The following is a 19,812-nucleotide window of genomic DNA, read 5'->3' as shown; positions in this document are numbered from 1 at the left end:
GCCTCGGGGGCGTTACCGGCCCGTCGGATCTTCCCCCTCGGGACCGTGGCCCGCTCTGCCGGTGCGGGCTCGGGGCCCCCTGCGGCCCGCGGCTCCCGGCAGCGGCTCCGCTGCGCCCGTTCCGGGTCAGGCGGGGCCGCGGGGCTCTGGGCGCCGCGTCCTGCCGCCTCTGGGTGCGCGGAGCAGCGGCAGGACGGGGCGGCCTCCGTGCTGGCGAGGAGCTGCTCGTGCGTGGTCCCGAGCGCCTGCCTTGCCCACGGGAGGATAGTTACACTTACACCAGCGGTCACAGAGCATTTCACTAACAGCGATATTCCTCCTTTTACACTTCRTCCTGTTTGACCAGTAATGTTTGGCTAGCCAAACCTTTTTTTTTTTTTAAGGTCTGTAGTCAGTGTCACGTTTTTATTTGTTTGTATGAAGCTGGTGCTGTTGTGGTCTGGTTTGTAAGCTGGCAGAGAGGTGTGGAGAGAGGCTCACAGGTTTCTGGCGCTGGTTTTTGTTTGTCTCCCTTCCGTTTTGCCTATAGAACGCTGTATTAGTTCTTGTCGAAATCCTTGCCCCGTTCAGCAAAACTGAAATTTAGGTGCTGAGTAAGAGCTTCTGTAATTAGCTGCCCTTTTTAACTTTTTCAATCCTTAAACTGATTATTCAGAGCAAACTGGGTAGAAAAGCATAGTAACAATGAAAAAAAAAAGGCATTCTGGAGCATCCTCTTGTCTTAGTATCCAGAACAGATTTTCATAGTTAAATTAAAATAAAAACATTTACTTGTGCTGTCCCCTCCTTAAAACGCAGTTTTAAATYAAATCTGTTGTTGCCTAACCGTAAGTTTCAAGTAACCATCTTCTCTGATATCCCAGGCATYGATTGAGCATGATACCGTACTGTTACATGCACAGACAGAGCAAAAGATACTGAAAGAAGGCAGCAAGAGAATCTGTGGTAATCCCTTATCAGCTGCATACAGGTGTAGGTCTGAACTGTTGCGTTCTTGAAAACTGGCCTGTATTTGCAATCTTAATAGWCTTAACTGAAGTGATATAATTTCACTTTTAACTACTCCTTAGCAACAGGTATATGTTTACAAAGTAGATCATAGGATATTCTAGCACTAGAATGTGGTGTTATGAGATGTTACATTCAGAGGCAGTGCCCTAATACTTGAAGGGCTAATGTTGCCCCACCAAGTCATACAGGGGAAAATACAGATTAGTAGGTGCTAAAAAGTTTTAGTTCTATGGGTTTTTTCTTCCCCTTCCCCCTTCCCCAGAGCCTTTGATCTTGAAGATGGTGAGTAGCCAGCCTAAGTACGATCTAATACGGGAGGTTGGCCGTGGCAGTTAYGGTGTGGTGTACGAAGCAGTCGTCAGGAAGACCTCTGCACGGGTTGCGGTGAAAAAGATTCGGTGCCATGCTCCAGAGAATGTGGAACTAGCTCTGCGTGAGTTCTGGGCACTTAGCAGTATCAAGAGCCAGCATCCCAACGTCATTCATCTGGAGGAGTGCATCTTGCAGAAAGATGGTATGGTGCAGAAGATGTCCCATGGCTCCAGTTCCTCCCTTTATTTACAGGTACACGAAGCTGAGGTAATGGGGTGGAAGTAATAATATGTATCTGTAGCTGGGAGGGAAGGAGGTGGGCAGCTAAGTGTTTTTTTTTTTTGTTTGTTTTTTTTTTAAGCTATGCTTACTTAGGCTATTTTCACTGCTGACATCCAAAAATTATTTTAGATTTTTTAGAAGAACATACTTACTGAGCAATCATCTGTATCTTCTAATTAGAAGCTGAGCCACTCCAGAACTTTTTAAATCCAAATCTGCTTTGATTATTTGAGGAAAGGGCACAAATAATGCACAACGGAGGTATGGGCTGCTGTATTTACTTGGTAGATGCCCAGCTGCACAGTTAATAAAGAGATGCTGACTGATGTCTTGAGACAGAGCTGTGAAGAATTCCTTAATCTCAGTTTTCCTTGGAAGAGGAAGTAACCATCTAGATTTAGGAAACCAGCACTTAAAGATTCCTTCAGAAAAAATAATAGGCAGTTACTAGAGTGCAGTGAGCTGTTTTTATTTCTTTTCTGAGGAAATAACTCTTGATCCTTTCAAAGAGGAGTAAAGGTCTAGCGTATGATAAATAATGGAGCAGAGGAATAAATATCACTTTCCCCTATGTGGCTACTGAAGGCATCATCTTAAGTTGCCTTTAAATTTGAAGACACATGTAACAGAACAATAAACAAGTAGCTCTGAAGGACCTTGAAAGATCGTCTAACTCGTTCCCTTGTCAAGAAGCTGGCTCAACTGTAAAACATCCCCTCACAGACTCTTGCCTTTGGTTTTAACAGTCAGTAGCTTATTAATGTTTRTTGTATTATCTCTACTCAATTTTATCATTTTAGTTTTTATTGTTGTTGTTTTCATGTGCGTAGGACTTTTTTTTTTTTAATTGAATGTCCATCTGATAACACCTCATGGCTGTCTCGATCCCACTGTCCTGAATGCTGTACAAGCCTGAGAARGAGGATTCTTGCCTTTGTAAACTACCTGTAGCTCAGTAGTTGCCGCTGACCTGCTTTCATGCAGGGGTTAGAGTAAAATAGTGTTGTTGGTTCATGGGGGAGAAATTAGTGGTTTACCTTCCTACTCTTTAGTGGAGCAGTGAGCTACTGCAGCAGAGTTGCAGACAACTGTACAGAGAGGGGTTTATAAAAGGGGGGTGGGGAGGCTACGGTGGRGCTGCAAGGGAGCTGGGAAGAGTCTCCAGGTCATCTGTAGCACACTTGTCTGATAACAGTATCTGGTTGGTAAGGTGGCGCGCGGATCTCACCCCTGTCCCGGAGGCTGTTGATAGTAGGCACAAGCGCTACAAATTGTTTTCCTTCTTCRAAGAGCAGGAAAGAGCAAAGGGCACAACTGAACTTTGGACTTAGACTCTAAAGAGGCTTGGATAACTTTATAATAGGGTATGCTATAAATAAAGGTATATTCTTCAGAGAACTGAACTGGTGCAGTATGTAAAGAAAGCTGACTGGGGAAAAAAGGGCAATACTGGCTTCTGAAGTACCCTGGGGCAGATGCTTGTTTGGTAATATGGTGAACAAGTCAATATAGTAAGGATTTTAGATTAGTTTGGTCTTCCTTGGTGCTTCCACTGTAACAGATGTGAAAGTGGTTTGTTGTCTGATGCTCTGGATGAAGATACAGAATCCTGTAAAGCTTCTGTAAGCCTATGTAGAAGGAGAAAGTGTATGCCTTACTCATCCAGCTATGGCGACTCTCTCCTTAGTCTGTTTTGAATAATAGCTATGCTCATAATTTAAAATAGCTATAAATTGCTTCTAATTTTGCTTTTGGATGGAAATCCTCATTTTTCTTATTTAGAGTGGCAGTTCAAAATGCTTTGTTAATAGCTGCCTTCCTCCCCCCCCCCCCAAGTGTTTGGTTTAATATACTGTAGTTTACTACTATCAGAAATGAATGAAAGACTTGCCAGAATATGCTAAGAGCCACCTCAGAGAAACAAATGTGTAGTTGTGTGAACAGGATTAGCAGAATTGATTGCTGATTTGATTTGTTTTGTATCGAGCAGTTATTAGAACTAGCTGGTCAAGCTGTTCATTGCATGTATTCCAGAATATAGCTAGTTAATAATGATGGTGAGAAATGTGTTAACTTGCAACAGCTGTTTAGCTGAGCGTGTAGATTAGTGTTCTCCTGAGTTGAGAGATACTGTGTTAACTCTTACTAGACCGCCTTCAGGCATTAGGAATGGAGAAGAGGTTTTAAAAATCTATTATTACGCTCTTTCATCAGCAGAGGACAGATCTAACTTACTGGCACTGTGCAGAGTTGCTTGGTGAAATGCTGTTTATTCACTAAAACTGTTAGCAAAATAGGTGGGACAAGCTTTGTTAGGGGTGGGACACTGTCCAGCTGAAACAGATGGGAATGAAATGGCTGCACAGTATCTTTCAAAATACTGTTATCTGGGTATAGCCCTAGTTTCTGGGCCAAAGTAGAAGCTTGATATGCTTCACATGTAGAAAAATAAGTAGGCAGTCAACTACATTGTGGTTTTCAAATCTTACATTTGGCATAAGATTTTGTTCTTGTCAGATGTATCTGTCTGGATTGTAGAGAGGAAGGTCCAAACTTCATGCGTTTTTTTTTTTTTCCATCATATCATTGTATTCTTGTCATCATCAGGTTAGTTATGACATCTCTTTTCCTTGTTGCAGCTTGTAGAGACCTCATTAAAAGGAGAAATAGTCTTTGACCCCAGAAGCGCTTACTACCTTTGGTTTGTGATGGATTTCTGTGACGGAGGAGATATGAATGAGTATCTGTTGTCCCGAAAGCCTAACCGCAAGACCAACACCAGTTTCATGCTTCAACTCAGCAGTGCTCTGGCTTTCCTGCACAAAAATCAGATTATTCATCGTGATCTCAAACCTGACAATATTCTGATATCTCAGAGCAGGATGGATGCTAGTGACTTGGAACCTACCCTGAAAGTAGCTGATTTTGGGCTAAGTAAGGTATGTTCCGCTTCAGGACAGAATCCCGAAGAACCAGTCAATGTAAATAAGTGTTTTCTATCTACTGCGTGTGGGACTGACTTCTATATGGCCCCTGAAGTCTGGGAAGGACACTACACTGCCAAAGCAGACATCTTTGCCTTGGGGATTATAATTTGGGCAATGTTGGAGAGAATCACGTTCATAGATACGGAAACAAAGAAAGAACTTCTGGGGAGTTATGTCAAGCAAGGGACAGAAATTGTGCCTGTTGGGGAGGCACTTTTAGAAAATCCTAAAATGGAACTGCTCATCCCTGTAAAGAAAAAATCTATGAATGCTCGAATGAAACAGCTGATCAAGGAAATGCTGGCTGCTAATCCACAAGACCGTCCCGATGCTTTTGAACTAGAACTTCGATTAGTTAACATAGCTTTTAAAGACAGCAGCTGGGACACGTGACCTATAGAGCAGCTAATCTCTTGAAAGAGCTGCTTTTGATCTAACTGATGATGCAATGTTATGGCAGTAAAAGAAATAAGCCTGAGCTCAAACCTTCAGGGTTTGTTTTTTATCAGCAGAATTTCTTTTGAGCTTCTTAAATTATGTGAACTTCAGTTGGCCACTGTTAAAGATACATTTAAATGTGTAATACCAGGATGTTATACACAAGTGTAAGATGTGAAGATGTTCGCTCATGTAAGTTGGCAGCAGAATGTTGTAAGATCTGGGACTTGATTTCCAGTGGTATGTCATGGAGTATTTCATACATTCCAGTTTCCTATATCAGTATTAGGAACTCTCATGGAAAAAGAGATTTGCATGCTGGTAGTGCAAATCTTTGGGTTTTGTAAAATAATTCTGTGTATGTATTTATGTACATGTGAGTGACTGGGAGTGTATGCCTGTGTTGCATTCCACAGAAAAATGCCACTACTTAGAATTATTTGCTATGGGTCTGAATGATTAGGATCTGCCAGAAAACTAGGTGAGGAAGATCAATGAGAAGCATTCCTTCTCAAAAACTGAGTAACTTTATTATTTATTTTTATTATCTAATATTAAAGATGGAGTCTAAGTCTTGACTTTGTAGACAAAAAGAAAAAACGCAATGCAAAGGGATCAGCAGTTTCAAAAGTGCTGAGATGGTTGAGCTTAGCACTTACTGTTTAATGAGCTTATCACTGAGGGAGTCAAATTACAAATGTATGCAATCATGTGCTAACATGTTGGTTAGGTCATTAATAATTCAATTTTGCTTTCTTCTAGTAATCAAGCACTTACTAATCAATTAACTTACAGTTTCATAACCTGCCTTCTGCACTGGCATCTATAATTCAGTAGCAACTTGAATGCTCACAGTAGGAGAATTTTGTGAGCTTAGCTTATAAAAAATGTAGACACTTTGTGAGGGAATCTGGCAGCTTAAAACGTTATTTTAAGACTCTTCAAAATATGACTACAAGACAGCTTTTTCTGTTAACTGGATCTAACCAGTGTGTTGGTCACGGTCTCTTCCTTACTTCTAACCTGGTAGCAGCGAGGTGATGAAGGGATGATTGTTTGTCATGTTAGACACATCTATTTTCAAATAGGAGAGAAAATGCTTAGTAATCAGTATATGAAAAGGTGTTTCAGTTTTGTGCACTAACCTTGGCCAATATTTGGATTTGTTTTCCTCCTTTTTTTAAAAAAAGGTAATATTTATTTAAAAACAGGGATGGTAAGATGAAAAGCTTTGAAGTTGTTGAGCTTACCCCCAGCTCTTATTCCGCAGAAACAGATTCATATGCTAAGAGTTTTCATTAAGGTTACCTAGTACTGTAGGGTTGACAAAAGCTTCCTTGTAATAGTATACCAAGTGCTTTTTTTCTTTCAAGTGCAGGAATGTGACCTTTTTCATCCATCTGACCTTTTTGGAAAAAGCAGACAATTAAAAAAGTAGCCTTTAAAAGGCAGATACATTAAAACTGCAACAAAACCATCTTTTGAAATAATCGAGTTACTATTTTTTCCTTCAATCTTACCTGAAAACTGCCTTAAAAATAATCCCACATGGAATTTGCTCCTCAGACACTGTTTCCCCTTGCTTCCATGAGAATCCCAGGGAGCGATTCTGATCGGTCAGTGCGTATGCTGCCCAGAGTCTGAATTAACAGCACAGACAAAGGGAAAATGTAATTTTTGTTCTTCCAGGAGTAAAGGAAGGGTTCTCATAGCATAGTTAGTGATTCTACCAAACTTCTAATACTTCAGACTACTGCTGATACTGTGCAGTCTAGCAGTTACTCAAGGGTCCATGGTCCTRTGTTTCTGCTATTTTGCTCCACTTTATCATTTAATGCAAGTTACCTAAATGTGATTTTTCATTATTATTATTATTATTTAGAAAATATACCTTCCTATCTCAAGGCAAAACAATATTAGTTCTTTCGAAGATACTATAGAAGCACAARGTAATTATTGGACGATGATGATGTGTCGTACTGAGGTATTACTGAACGCAGCCAAGAAGAGCTTCGCTCCGGCGTAGATCAGCGTGGCCTGCGGTGATGGAGGATGCAGACTGGTGCCTGTGTAGGTTTCCCAGTGTGTTGCTGCTTCCCTGCAGGGAGTTTAGCCTATAAAAGCAGAGTTAGAGCCTACATATGAATAATGATAAGGAGAGATCTTTTTATTCTTCTGTTCTAAAAGTGGAGATCTGTTTGTTCTTGTGTTTTAACTGAATTCAGTACAATGGAAGTTTTGGCTTGTTACTGAAAGGAGGAAAACAAACCTCTTGTCATCTGTGCCAACACTTGGGCTTCACAACACTTAGGTTCTGCACGGTGAGTAAGTGAGGGTCGTGTAAAGTTTTAAGAGGAAATAATCTTTCATCTTCAGTTTTTTTTAAAAATACATTACTAACTTCCTTTTCTCTCCTGTCCACTAAAAAGCCAGAAACAACTCTACTGTCTTAAAATATTAATCTACTATGGAATTACAGCACTTACATTTAAAGCTCTTTCCAAACCATTTGATCATCCTCTGTAGTATTTTCAAAGGACAAGCACTGAATGCTTGGCCTACCTGCAGCATGGAAATTCGGGATAAGAAACTGCACAGTGAAGTTCTTGACTCCCAAAGTGTTTCTTTGCACTGATTGCCACTTTAAAGGGGGTTCCTGAAATCCCTGTCATGGTGCTTAGCCTTGATGTTGGGTGAAGCTGAATGTTTTCTTGGTTAACACTGAATGATAGTCCTTGAGGTCTGTGTTCTGTTTGATTTGTCTTTGTTTTCTGTTGTGTCTGAGGTCTTCGGTCTTTGTTTTAAAACTTCTGAAATCAAACTGTTGTAGCAGCTACAGAATTCACCAGCATGACAAAAGTCAAGATGCCCCTCAGCACTCAAAGACTTTAAAAACTTTCTTTAAAGTTGTAAAATATATTTTATGAAGAATTTATAATGGGAGAAATTATTGTGTAATTTATTAAGTTCATGACTGTTTTGAAATAAAAATTAATTTCAGTGAAGCTCTTGAACTCTTCACAGAGGAATGCTTTCTTTTCAGTCAGCGCAGTGTTACCATGTAGCTGTCATCAAAGCTGCAGAGAGGCTTATTTGCTCTGCTAGAAAAGGAGTTCAGTTCATTACAGTCATACTGCAAATGATGTTAGGCTTGTAAAAGATGCTTGATTGACTAATCRCTGCTGCTCATCTTCTGTGGGTAGCAGCAGTACAACACTTGCACTGGTATATAGTGTGCTGCTTGAACTTAACAGAGCAAGGGCTGAACTGACTGTAAAAACAGAGCTAACTTTTGRACAAGTTTAGGTGAACTGTGCCCACGTGGACCCTGCTGCTTCTGCTCAGATTCTTAAGAATCAAAACAGTTATTTTCTGGGCTCAACTTTTTCATTTCCAAGGACAAGACTAAAGAAGGTATTCTTGCATGCAGTGCATGCCTGAAGTTGTTAGTACAAGTAGAGAGGGTACCACCCTGGGCTGTATCAAATTATCTGGCAGTCTCTGTAGTGCTTAGCTACTGGTACTACTGGATTTTTGAGGCTGCATATTGATGCTGCTGCTGTTTTGGGCACTGTCGTTCCTCCCACTGAAGCAAACACGGGCGATGTCCTGCAGTGGTTTGGAGTAGGAGGACTAGAAAGACGCTAGCCCTTGCTCTGTTGCCTCCCTTTAGCGCTGCCTTGCGCCACGGCCCTTGTGCGGAGGGGCTAAAGGAAGCTGGATACAAGCGTGCTCTCTTGCATTTCCTTCGTGTGTACGTGGGCAAAGTGCCAAAGCACAAGCTTGCTGCTTAAACTAGTCTGGCTGTGTCTGCAGCTTGTCAAGGTAGGTCTCCGCAGCAGCAGGCTTGTGCAGGGTGCCTGCGTAGCTCCTGGAGCTGGGCTGGGTGTAATTACCTTCCTGGAGACTTGTGAGATGGTGACCTACTGGTTTCACATGCYCTAAGAAGCCTTAGGAATAAAGAGAGAGGAAACAGTATTATTTATACATGATAAAAGAATCTAGGAATAATTTGCATGTTTTTAATTAAAGTGCTCCAGAAGAAAGGATTGTACAGACTGGGAGTGGGAATGGTGTAAACTGGAAATAGTGTATGTGTCCTTGTCCTYCTGCTACCCCACCAAAAATCCCAACGCTGTTCATCTTTCATGTGCCAGTGCACTTGCATCTTTGCCTGCAGCTTCCTAATTGTACTAGTGCCAGAAATAGGCAGGTTTCCACCTGGCTGAGACCTGTATGCTTAAATCAGTGTGCCAATATAGTCTTGTAAAAACAGAGATTGAAATTTCAGTTTTCTTTTTCCTTAAAGGATATGCACGTTAATGAAGGGAGAAATGGTCACAACTCCTTGATTAGTTTTAAAGGCTTTAAATATGAGCCACATTCTTGCCYCACAAAATGAGAATGGAGTAAACCTGCACACTTCAAATAGGTGTAGCACATGGAAAACTTAAATATGGATATCCATGGGCAAGTGTCCCGGTAGAGAAGTTAGATTTAAGTAAGSCAACATTGCTGACTGAGTAACACAACTTCTGCTTTGTTTTGCAGAGGGCTAAGACCTCAGATTTCAGTTTGCTCGTTCTGTTTCCTAAGACAAGGCTTCTCTAGGAGATACTTGCACTGTAGCACAGGGGTTGTGAACTAGACTTGTTTTTATTTTTGCTTTGTGTTTGTTTGAACAGTTTTGTTTTTGCACCAGCCAATCGCGACTTTTGCTTAAACTGCAGCGTAATGACAGACGTTGCTTTGTGGTTTAGATAAAGTCCTGTCTGAGGAAACCTACAGCAGGGACTGCCCGCCCCTTGGAAGAGTGCCCTTCCTTTAAAGAAGCTTTTTTTTCTTTCCTCCCTTTCTCCTCTCTGTACATTGGCTAACTACGCATACAAACTTAGTTGGACTTTGGACTTCATGCAGTGCAAACATGATTTTTGCATTGCCTTTCCCTGCAGTGCACCAACGTCCTGTGAATTCCCCCCACGCACACACTTTATGGTATCTATTTTTAAGCATGTAAAAGCTTTACCAGTGGTCTGCGCGGTAAACCTTCCCCGGGAGCGCGGAGAGCAGCGTCCCACAGAGAACTAGTTAGAGGTGTTTAAGCCCAAACTGTTGTTAATGGGGCCCTGCAACGCGGGCGCTGCTGAGTGCTCGCTGCTGTTTCATTTCCTTTTCGCTCCTAGGGGTTGGAGGAGCATTTTATGCAAAGCACTCGCTATTCTTAAGTGCAGTTCAGAAAGAGGGATGCATCTCAAGGGCCGCGAACCCTCGCGGTGGAAACAGAGGCTCTGAGCTCTTGCAGCGCCTCTGCTCACTAGGTCTGGGGGAGTTTGAGCCCTTACGTTTTTGTCAGCAGAGCAGGCGAAGCACGAGAGAAGCTGAGTGACCTGAAAAATCAGCCGTGGGCCCGGGAGCATCCCTGCGGGAGGAACCCCGGCCCTCCGCGGCCCCGGCCGTGTTCTCCTCCCCGGCAGGTCGCTGGTTCCCCGCGTGATTTTTGGTTTTGGTCGACTGGCTTTGTGTTTTCGACGAGGGCAAGGGGAGGACTGCTCTCGGAATTGGCAGCTGTTAAAGCGCGCTGAGGTGTCTTTAACCTCTGGGGTTTGAGACTAAAACGTGCAATGGAAAATCCTTCGTAGGTCCCTCGCAGCAGCTGGTGGATTCAGCCTCCTCCCACCCAGAAAAGCGTCTTTCACCTCGGGGATACTTCCCTCCGCTCGTGGCAGCTGCTTTACCTCTCTCTGCCTGCCTGCCTGTGTGGTCCCACTTGCRGTACTGCCTTTTCTTCTTCCCAAGTGCTGGACAGTTGCTGGAAGGCCAGCTGTCCCCCGAGGCATGGCTTGGAGTCCCTGYCGGGGATATGAACGCCTGCATAAGGCTCAGCATCTTTCCTCCTATCCCGGACTGCGAGTAAAGGTTCGTTTATCTCGGTCCCTCTGGCTGCYACGTAGCATGTAACCCTTGAAGCCCGCTGCCCGTGTCGGCCGCTCTCAAGTACGGAGCGTTYGCTTAGGCCTCGGACCAGAAAGGGCTGCTGTGGGCTGGGAAAGTAAACCAACAGGCAGAAACAGCTGGCTGGGTTATCGGGTTCTTCGGTCCCATCTCTAGGCTGCAGCTGGGCGTGGGGGCACTGAAGTGGGAAATGCACCCGGGAAGGTGATGGGGYAGGCGGTGACCGCTCATGCCGGCCTGACCACTGGCTCCCCCTTCCCAGTGGCAGACTGAACTTCTCAAGAGGGAAAACACTTCCGAATCACTCGTGTTTACCAGTCGTCTGCGATGGTCTGCAGGCTCGGTTGTTTCTGTTCCTTTTCTCCTATCCTGGCGCATACGGGGCTCTTGGGGAACCTGAGACTTTCCCTGGGAAGCCCAGGCATGCTGAAGCCCTCAGTGGGAGACTGTCTTCTCCAGGAGTCTGTGTGTCCTGGACCTTGCTTGGGGGTGTTGTGCCTAGGGCAGCACAGCGAGTAGGTTGGTGTCTTGAGTAACGACTGCGCAAAGAGCCCTTCGGCCCCTTTGGAGGAGCAGGGCCCTGAGCTCCGTGCCAAATTCCCTCTCTGGAAATAACCTCATCCTCCCTGCCGGTTCAATTGGACACGGCAGGCTTCAGTCCTCCTCCTGCGTGCAGATGGTTAGCCTTGGGGTCTCTCCCGCCTGCTCGTCTGGGATCGATTAGAGCCGCGTGCTGGAGGCCCTGGTGAGCTTGCTGTGCTCTTCTACTCATCCTCCGTCTGAAGGGCGCGATGTGTTGTTAATGAGGTGGGGCAGATAATTACCGGGGAGGCYGAGGGGGCCGCGTCCCCTGTTAGCACAAGCCGGGAGACAGAAGGTCTTACTGAGAGCAGGGCTGTTTAATCAGGAGTTGGACACGCTCTGAAAATTCACTTTGGAGGGAAGAGTTGTGCTGTTGGACTCTTGACCTTTGAGTTCTTTCTCAAACTTTTCTCTCCAACCGTGAGGGCTGGAAGCTTCCTATGCGTGGAACAAAACCTGCTGGGCAGTCAGTGCTGGAGCTTTGAGAAAAACATCAGATCAGGAGAGACAGGATAAAACTGTACGAACTGCAAGGGGTTTTGAGGAGATTTGTTGTTTTAATGGGTGCTTTGGGATGGCTCTTACCCTCACAGCMGTCAGCAGTTTATGGCTAGTAGGGATATTGCTCAATAAATGCCCTGTTTCTTATACTTTTTTTTCTTAGGCATCTGATGCTGCCTGCCATTGAGCGCAGGACCTTGGGTTGACTAGGTTGAATCTGGACTAGCAATCCTCAGAGGCCTTAAATGTTTTTTCTGCTTTGTAGAAGTAGGGTCTTTCAAGGTATCTGGAGATGTGTGCTCCTGGGTTTTACCAGGATTGCTCACCGGACCCTGGGCAGGGATTTCTTTGCTTGCCTGRTGCGGTGGTTGCTTCCAGGCGCACCAGGCTCAGAGGGCAAAGCTGCAGCCGGGAGGAGAGGAAAGCAGAGACGGTTTGCAGCACGGAGAGGGATTTGTCAAGGGTGGAGCAGGTAGCGCTCTTCAACGTTCCTGGTAACCTTAATCGAAAAGCAGGGGGACTTTGAGCATCCAGATGACTCTAAGAGGTAAACACCGCCTGATGCGTTTCTAAGGGGTTMATCAGTTGGGTTAATAACTCCTTGGAAGCCAAGGTTGCTCAAAGTGACTACATCTGCCTGKTTAGCTTCCCCTTCGGGTGTGTGAGGGGTTTTCCATTGATTACCCGGGGAGCTGGGCCCCTGACGGGACCTGGCGGTGGGTACGGAYGCTCTGCTGAGCTCCGCTCAGCGGCACTGGTTTTCCCACCACCTGGCCAAGAGGAGCTGGAGCCGCCTTGGGTTGTCGGCGCCTCTCAAACCGCCCCTTTGCGCATCCTGAAATGAGACTTGGCTGATCCAAAACGTAGCAGCTCAACCGTAAACGCCCGCCGGGGCGCAGCGGGCTGGCCGGAGCGGCGGGCGTCCCCCCGGAGCAGAGACCTGCCCGCGTCTCGCTCGGGGGTCAGTGTCTCGCAGGAGCAGCCCGCATCCGCTAGAGGAGGTGAATCAAAGGCTGTCCTGACTCACTCGTGTCTTTACCACAACGGTAGGCTGAATTCCAGCTCGGAAAATAATCCTGGTATCACAAACAGTGATTCACGTTGCCTGGATGAGGGGCCAGGCCGTCAAAGATACGGTGTTTTTGTCTCCGGTCGGCCGCCCTTCTCCCGCGGCGGGACCTGGCTGCTGGCTCCTCTCTTCCAGGAGGGGACGTGCGCTGGGCCTGGCACTGGCATCTTGCCCCCGTTTCCCCGTCTTCCTCCGGGAGGATGGGAAATGCTCTGTCACGGCTGCGTTCGTTGCTCTCCTGCCCGGAGAGCAAGCACCCGTAACGCGTTCGCAGCCCGGGCCGGTTGTGCCCTGCGGGCTGCGAGGGGCACGGGCGAAGCTGGCGGGTCCCCAGGGAGGGCGCAGGGGTTTCTCGCGTCCTGCACYGCGAGGGACCAGGGCTTTGAGGAGCTGGGACCAGGGTGAAGCCTCCACCCAGCAGCGGGTGCCCCGGACCTCTGCAGCCCCTCGGCAGGCACGGGGAGGGGGGGGACAGGGGCAGCGTACGGAGCTGGGGGCTGTTTCCCCCCAGGAATGTGCAGCCTTCTGGGAAGGGGAGAGGGCAGAGGTAAAAATAACCTCTGGGCTGGCTCCAGTCGCTTGCGGCTTCCTGCAATTTACAGCCCTTCCCGGTGGAAGAGGAGGCAGGAACCTGCCTGGCCCGGAGCTCGCGTTGACCCTTTCACCACCGACGGGRAAGGCTCTGGAAGGACGTTTCTTCGCTCCTTTTCCCTTGCCCGCTGCTGATTTGGGGTCTCGGCTTGGAAGCGAGGATGCCTGTGAAGTCCTAGGACAGGCGAGTGCGGAGGGGGCTCCGGCAGGTCCCTGGGGAGGGGGAATCCCTTGGGCTCCCGCTCTCAAGCTGGACCCAGCTTCTCGGGAYGGAGGTGCAAAGCGAGGGGCTGCCGGCGAGGACCCGGCTTCGCTGCGCTGCTCTTGACGCTCCGTGCGTGGGAGCCTCTGCTGCGGGCCCCCGAGGGAGCAGAGGGGAGCCCGTCCCTGAACCGGCATGCTGGATAGGCTTAAAAAAAAGAGAGAGAGGAGGAGGTTTGGGAGAGGTGAGATGCAGCACGTGGCAGAGGCTGCGGGGAAAGCAGGGGTTAACTGCAGCTGCGTAAGAGCGGGGGGGTGCGCGGTGCCGAGGGGGTTAATGACGGGGCTGGCACGCAAGGGGTTAACAGGGTGGCTCTTCCTCGTGGTGTATACGAGGCTCCTGCTGGCTCCGGGCTCAGTTTGCTGCTGGCGGCCAGAGGGACTGGAACGGGAACGGACAGAGCGCGGCAGGCCGGGAGCATCCCTGCCCGGGTGCCGGGAGCGTCCTGGGAGCATCCCAGCGCGGCCCAGGTGAGCGGCTGGGCAGGGACCCTGGTGCGGGGCCGAGAGCCGCCCGGCCCGGGGAGCGTGCGGGCGTCACGGCTTGGGGCGAAGCCGGCGGCGGAGGGGACCGTGCGCCGGAGCCGGCTTCCCTGGGAGCAGCTCGGGAGCTTGTCGGTCCGGAGCACGGGAGCGGAAAACCCGCGTGCCTCAGTTTACCCGCCAAGGGGGTGGAGGAAGCGTCGAAGCCTGCGGGCGCGGGAGGCTCCAGGGCTGTTTGCAGTTTCCTTAGCTGCCGTCCGCCTGGGCCCGCGGCCCCGTTGCCCGCTCCGGGGTCTGCGGGGCCGGAGGCTGCCGGGGCCGGGGCCGGTTAACGGTTAGCTGCTGGCGACGGGGCGGCTCTTTCCGCCATTTGGGCCTCTGTGTTGCAGGAAAACCATCTGCTTTGGGCATTTACAGCCTCTTGCTCAGGCTCCAGCCCCCTGCCCTGGACGTGCCACCTCCRGCACCTGGTTTACGGCCCTGGTCCCACCCTGCCCTCCCGGCTGCCCGTCGGCTCGCTCCCGGCTTTGCTCGCGCTCTCCCCGGACGGATGCTCGGTTAAAGCTGAGGCAGAGCCTCTGTGCCCCCGGCGCTGATAAAAGCCCTTTGCTCCGCGACCCTCGCCGTGAATCCRGTTACAGCACCGAGTCAGGAGAGGCATCTCCCATCCCGGGTAGCCGAGAGGAGATCCTGGCTCGGGATCCCCCCGGCACGGGCCGCYGCAGACGTCCCGTCCCGTCGGGCAAGAAACCGGGAGCAGGAGAGGCAGAGCCCCGGCCCGTCTGCCGCAGACGGGCTCCGCTGGAAATAAACCTGCCCCCGGCTCCTTTGTTTTCCTTCCCGAAAAGGGAGACGGAGCGGGGAGCCGCGACCGCGCCGCCCCGCGCGCGGAAACCCCGGCGAGCCGAAACGCCGCCGTGGCGGCCGGGGCCCGGGGACGCTCGCCGGCTTTCCTGCGCGCCGGGGCCGCGCTTTGTTCTGCCGGCCCCGGGCTCGTAAAGATAACGTGTCCGSCCGCGGTATTTTTTCCTGTTGGAAGCTGCTCTTGGGATGCCGGCGAGGCCGGCGGATGCGCGGCGCTTCTCTCTTCCTGCCCGGGGTCACGGCTGGAGAGACTCATCTCCCGCGCGAGCCCAGGACGCGTCGGTCCCACGGAGGAGCCCCGGTCCCGCGGCTTCGCCTCGCTCCGAGCCCTCTCCTGCCTGCTGGACACCCCGGAGCCCCTGCAGCGCCCGGGGTGCTGCCTCCCGCGGCGCTAACCCCGTCTCTCCTCTCTCCTCCCAGGGCCGGAGCTGAATCCGGGAGCCAGCGGGGGGGCTGGAGATCCTCCCCGGACGCGGGAGCCGGCGCCGAGCCGTGGCGCGGGGCCCGCGGGCCATGGTCCCCCTCGGCAGCCCGCCGCTGGCGGCGTGCGCCTCCGGCAACATGCGGCTGGTGGCCCCCGGCCGGCGCCTCTCGCCCCTGGGCTTGCTGAACCGCGGCCCCGGCTACCTGCGGGAGCAGATGCAGGGGGGCAGCGGGGGCCGCGCGCCCAGCGCCGTGGAGCGCCTGGAAGCCGACAAGGCCAAATACGTCAAATCCCAGCAGGTCATCAACAGCCGGCAGGAGCCGGCGCTGCTGGGCTGCTCGCCCCGGCTCTCCCCGCGCGGCCGGCGCCTCCTCGCTCTCCAGCAGCGCAACGAGCTCTGCCAGGGCTCAGACCCGAGCCGGGACGGCCCCAGGAAGCTGCCGTGCCCRCAGTCCCCCGTGTCGCGGAGGGGAGGCAGCGGCAAGCGCCTGCTGAGACCCGACTCGCTCATCATTTACCGGCAGAAACGGGACTGCCCGGTCGTGAACAAGGAGAACGCCAAGGGCTACGGCCTGGTGCGGCGCCTTTTCCAGGGGCCCCTCAGAGACAAGCCCCCCGGCTCGCCCGCGGCCAGGGGGCTGGGCGAGGGGCCGGCGGCGCCCCCGAGCCCCCAAACCCCCATGCTGTGGGTGCCCGCGGAGAAAGAGGAGGCGAGGACGCAGGGCGCGAGCGGCGGCGCCTTCCCGCAGCCGCCGGCGGCCCCCGGCCGCGTGCCGGCCCCGGGCTCCCCCGGCCCCGCCAAGCAGGAGCTGGGGCTCCGCGTCTCCCTGCCGCTCTCGGAGAAGGAGCGGTTCTTCAACTACTGCGGCCTGGACCGGGCGCTCGTGGAGGTGCTGGGGCAGGAGCGCTTCGGGCCGGCGGGCTGGGACGCCGCCTCCGCCCGGCCGGCGGGCTCGTGCGAGTCGGAGCCCGGCCGGGCGTCGCGGAGCAGCGGGGAGGACGCGGAGCCGGGCGAGGAGGAGCCGGACGCCAGGCTCTGCTCCGCCGTCTCCGTCGTGGAGCGCAACGCCCGCGTTATCAAGTGGCTCTACGGCTGCCAGCGAGCCTGGGCGGCCGCCAAGGAGTCCACAGTCTGAAGACACGTCCCAACCGGGGCCGCCGGACGCAGCCCAGACCTTGGTGTGGGGCTGCTGCTGGCTGGGAGAGACACCAGGTCTACCCAGGGGGAAACTGAGGCACTGCGGGCTGGACCCTGTTGGCTGAGGACGAGCGGGCAGATGGTTTCATGCTCTTGCAGACTGGTCTGAGCCCGGAAAGGGCTGCATTTTGGGGTGCGGATGCTCGGATGAGGTTGGTGGGGGTGTCTAAGGGAAGAAGGGGGCTGTCAGATCCCCAGTGGGYGACCCCCTGGAGGGCTGGTTTCCCCCCCAGGTCCTCCTTCGGCCTCTCCTTGGTGCTCCCCAACTCCTGCGGGAGAGGGCAGCACCCTTGTTGGCTGCACAACTCCTCCGTTGCGGAGCCAGGCACGGTCTGGGTGGCGGGCAGAGCCCGAGCACCCCGCTGCGGCAGTGCCCGGCTCGTCCCCTTCCCTCCAGTCTCACCGGATCCAAAGGGAAAAGGGCTATGTGGGATCAGGGTGGTGCCAAATAAACCTGGCTAGTTTTCTAGCTTGGCTATGCGTGCGGTTTCTGCAGGGCGCRGGCTCGTGGGGTGCAGGGGCAGCTCCCCCTCCCTTCCCATCGCCCTGGCCAGGACAGACCCGGCTCCCTGGCGGGTTTCTCTGCGGCAAACCCCCTGGGGTGGCTGTGCTGGGGCGGGCAGAGCCCAGCGGGCTTCAGACAGCCCCGGAGAGACGGCTGCAGGCAGGGGTGAAGAAAGCTCTACACGGCTCGGGAAAAAGGGGCACCGCAAGGTCTTTAGTGCAGACACCTCCACGCAGGCAGAGACCCACCAAAACTCACTGCAAACACCTGCCACGGAGTWACCCAGCTCCCTTATCCTGGGGTAAAAACAACATTGGGGAAAGGGGACAGGCTGGGTCCAGAGCAGGCTGCGAAGCGAGCGCGGGGGGATGCTCTGGCCCGGGGACGGGGGCTGTGCTGCAGAGGCTGCCYGCGCTGCTGGAGAAAGTCCTTCCGGGCGGCTCCTCCTTTAATTGCCCTTGGGAGCATTTTTATTCCGGATCTCGGCAAGCTTTCCAGCCAGGAAACCCCACCTGAAGGCGCCTTCCTCCGGCTGCCGCAGGTCGCTGCCCAGGCTGGCGCAGGAGCCGCCGTCGCCGGCGGGGTCGCCGGGCTCCCCGGGGCTCTCGCCCGGCTCCGGCTCGTCCGACGCCGAAGCCTGATGCCACTTGCTAGCGAAGAGGTCCCAGAAGCCGGGCGCCTTGGCGGGGGGCAGCTCGGCCGGCGAGGCGGCCAGCGGGCTGGGGAGAGAGCGAGGGGGCGGTCGGCACGTGGGGACCAGGGTCCCAGGGCCGGAGAAGGGCGCTGGGACCCGACTGCGGGGACGACGGTGGAGACCCCTCTCTTCCCCCCCTCTCCATCACCTTCAACCCTCGGTTTCTCCCAGCAAAGCTTCTCCGACCCCTCGGTCTTTGGCAGGGGACGGAGCCCGCGGGCCACGGGACGGATGCACGACTTGAGCCATACGGAGCAGGGGGACGTGCTGGAGCGTCCCGCCAGGACGCGGGACCGAGCGTGGCCCCGGCCGGGGGGCTGAGCCCGGGGTGCCCAGGGGCAGCGCGCGGGGCACGACTTACTGGTCGGTGCAGGGCTCCGGGCCGAGCAGCTGGTGTTCGTCCTCGCGGCCGAAGAGGGACGAGAGCGTGCGCCAGCCCTTGGCTCCCACGCCCTGGACCTGCGGACGAGGCACGGCGCCACTCACCCGGCCCGGCAGCCCCTCGCCGCGGCCTCGGGGCGCCGCGGCCCCGYGCCCCAGCCCTCACCTTGCGCGCCAGCTGGGTCATGGGGCTGGCTGCCTCCTCCGCCAGCACCGGCGGCTCCRCCGTCTCCATCAGCTCGGGGGGCTCCGCCTGAAACGCAGCCCAGAGGCAGGGGTGGAAGGCGGGGAGAGGGGACCCCCGCTTTGGGGTCCCCACGCAGCCCCACGGCACTGGCCCTACCTCCTCGTCCGCCTGCTCGCCGCCCAGCGTCTGCAGCACTTTGGACTTGTAGAGCCTCCAGAAGGCCTGAGTCATGGTGATGGGCTCAGGTGCCGGCCAGTCGCCCAGGTGCCGGGGAGCCCCGCGTGCCTGTCACTGGGGCCAGGCTGCCACCCCCGTGGGGCTGGCGTGGGGGGCGGCAGGGGCATGGGTCCCCCCCCCCATCCTGGCCCCATGCCGCCCTGGGGATCCGATGTCTTCATTAAAATTGCAGGAGCCACCTTGGCTGCACAAAGAGGAACCCGAGCCGGGCCGGTGCCGGGCCGGGGGGGCAGAGCGGAGGGGGCCACTCCGGCCACCCCCAAACCTCCTGCACAGCCCCTGACGTCCACACACACACCGCTGGGACCCTCACCCAGCGAGGTCCCCCGCCTCCCTGGGGCCAGCCCCGGGCCCCGGCGCCGAGAGCGGGCGCGAGGGACGCGGCGCGGCCCCCTCCCCGCCGCGCCACGGCTCCCCATGGATTATTGATTCCCGGGGCGGGCGGTAAGGCGATCGCTGGGGGCCGGCGGGCCAACACGGCACCTCTGCCCGGGGCTCCGCAGGGGCACCCGATAAGCGCCGCGGCGGCTTCGGGCCGCCTTGGCCCCGGCTCCGGCAGGGCCCGGCCTGCTGAGCCCAGCCCAGCTCGTGGCAGCAGTGGTTGGAGCAGCGCCGGCCCCGGGGTCACCCCTYGCCTGCAGGCCGGGCCCCCCGGGGTAGTGGGCGGGTGACAGCTGGGATGCTCCCGTGCCGCTCGCCCCAGACCGTCCCCCGGGACGGTGCGGCGCTTTGGTCATGCCACGATGCCCCGGGTGGGGCCAAATGTTGGGGGAAGCCATGGGGTTTGGGGGTGGAACAGGCCTCCCGGGGTCGGCCATGCTGCACGAGCAACCGCCGGGCCCGGGGGGGGCGG

At 53.6% G+C, this 19,812-nt stretch overlaps 3 protein-coding genes across 3 annotated transcripts; 2 read left to right on the top strand and 1 right to left on the bottom strand.

The window, feature by feature from the left end:
* The first annotated feature begins 110 nt into the window (after positions 1-110).
* Positions 111-8,030, top strand: PDIK1L (PDLIM1 interacting kinase 1 like). Its single transcript, XM_085304999.1, has 2 exons — positions 111-1,575; positions 4,245-8,030. Exons 1-2 carry the CDS (start codon positions 1,291-1,293, stop codon positions 4,983-4,985), a joined length of 1,026 nt encoding a protein of 341 aa, XP_085161125.1. The 5' UTR covers positions 111-1,290; the 3' UTR covers positions 4,986-8,030.
* Positions 8,031-15,759: 7,729 nt separating this feature from the next.
* FAM110D (family with sequence similarity 110 member D) lies at positions 15,760-16,909 on the top strand. The gene has a single exon (XM_085304998.1). The coding sequence runs from the start codon at positions 15,847-15,849 to the stop codon at positions 16,891-16,893; it is 1,047 nt and encodes a 348-aa protein (XP_085161124.1). The 5' UTR covers positions 15,760-15,846; the 3' UTR covers positions 16,894-16,909.
* A 999-nt stretch (positions 16,910-17,908) lies between these two features.
* On the bottom strand, positions 17,909-18,953 carry CUNH1orf232 (chromosome unknown C1orf232 homolog). The gene is made up of 4 exons (XM_085305115.1): positions 18,879-18,953; positions 18,702-18,788; positions 18,516-18,613; positions 17,909-18,179 (listed from the first exon to the last, which is right to left on the bottom strand). The coding sequence occupies exons 1-4, from the start codon at positions 18,951-18,953 to the stop codon at positions 17,909-17,911; spliced, it is 531 nt and encodes a 176-aa protein (XP_085161241.1).
* Between the last annotated feature and the right edge of the window lie 859 nt (positions 18,954-19,812).

The sequence above is a fragment of the Rhea americana genome, unplaced genomic scaffold (assembly GCF_003343005.1).
Source record: "Rhea americana isolate MKP2758 unplaced genomic scaffold, rheAme1 scaffold_215, whole genome shotgun sequence".
Classification (NCBI taxonomy): domain Eukaryota; kingdom Metazoa; phylum Chordata; class Aves; order Rheiformes; family Rheidae; genus Rhea; species Rhea americana.
This window is presented reverse-complemented; position numbering and strand designations above follow the sequence as displayed.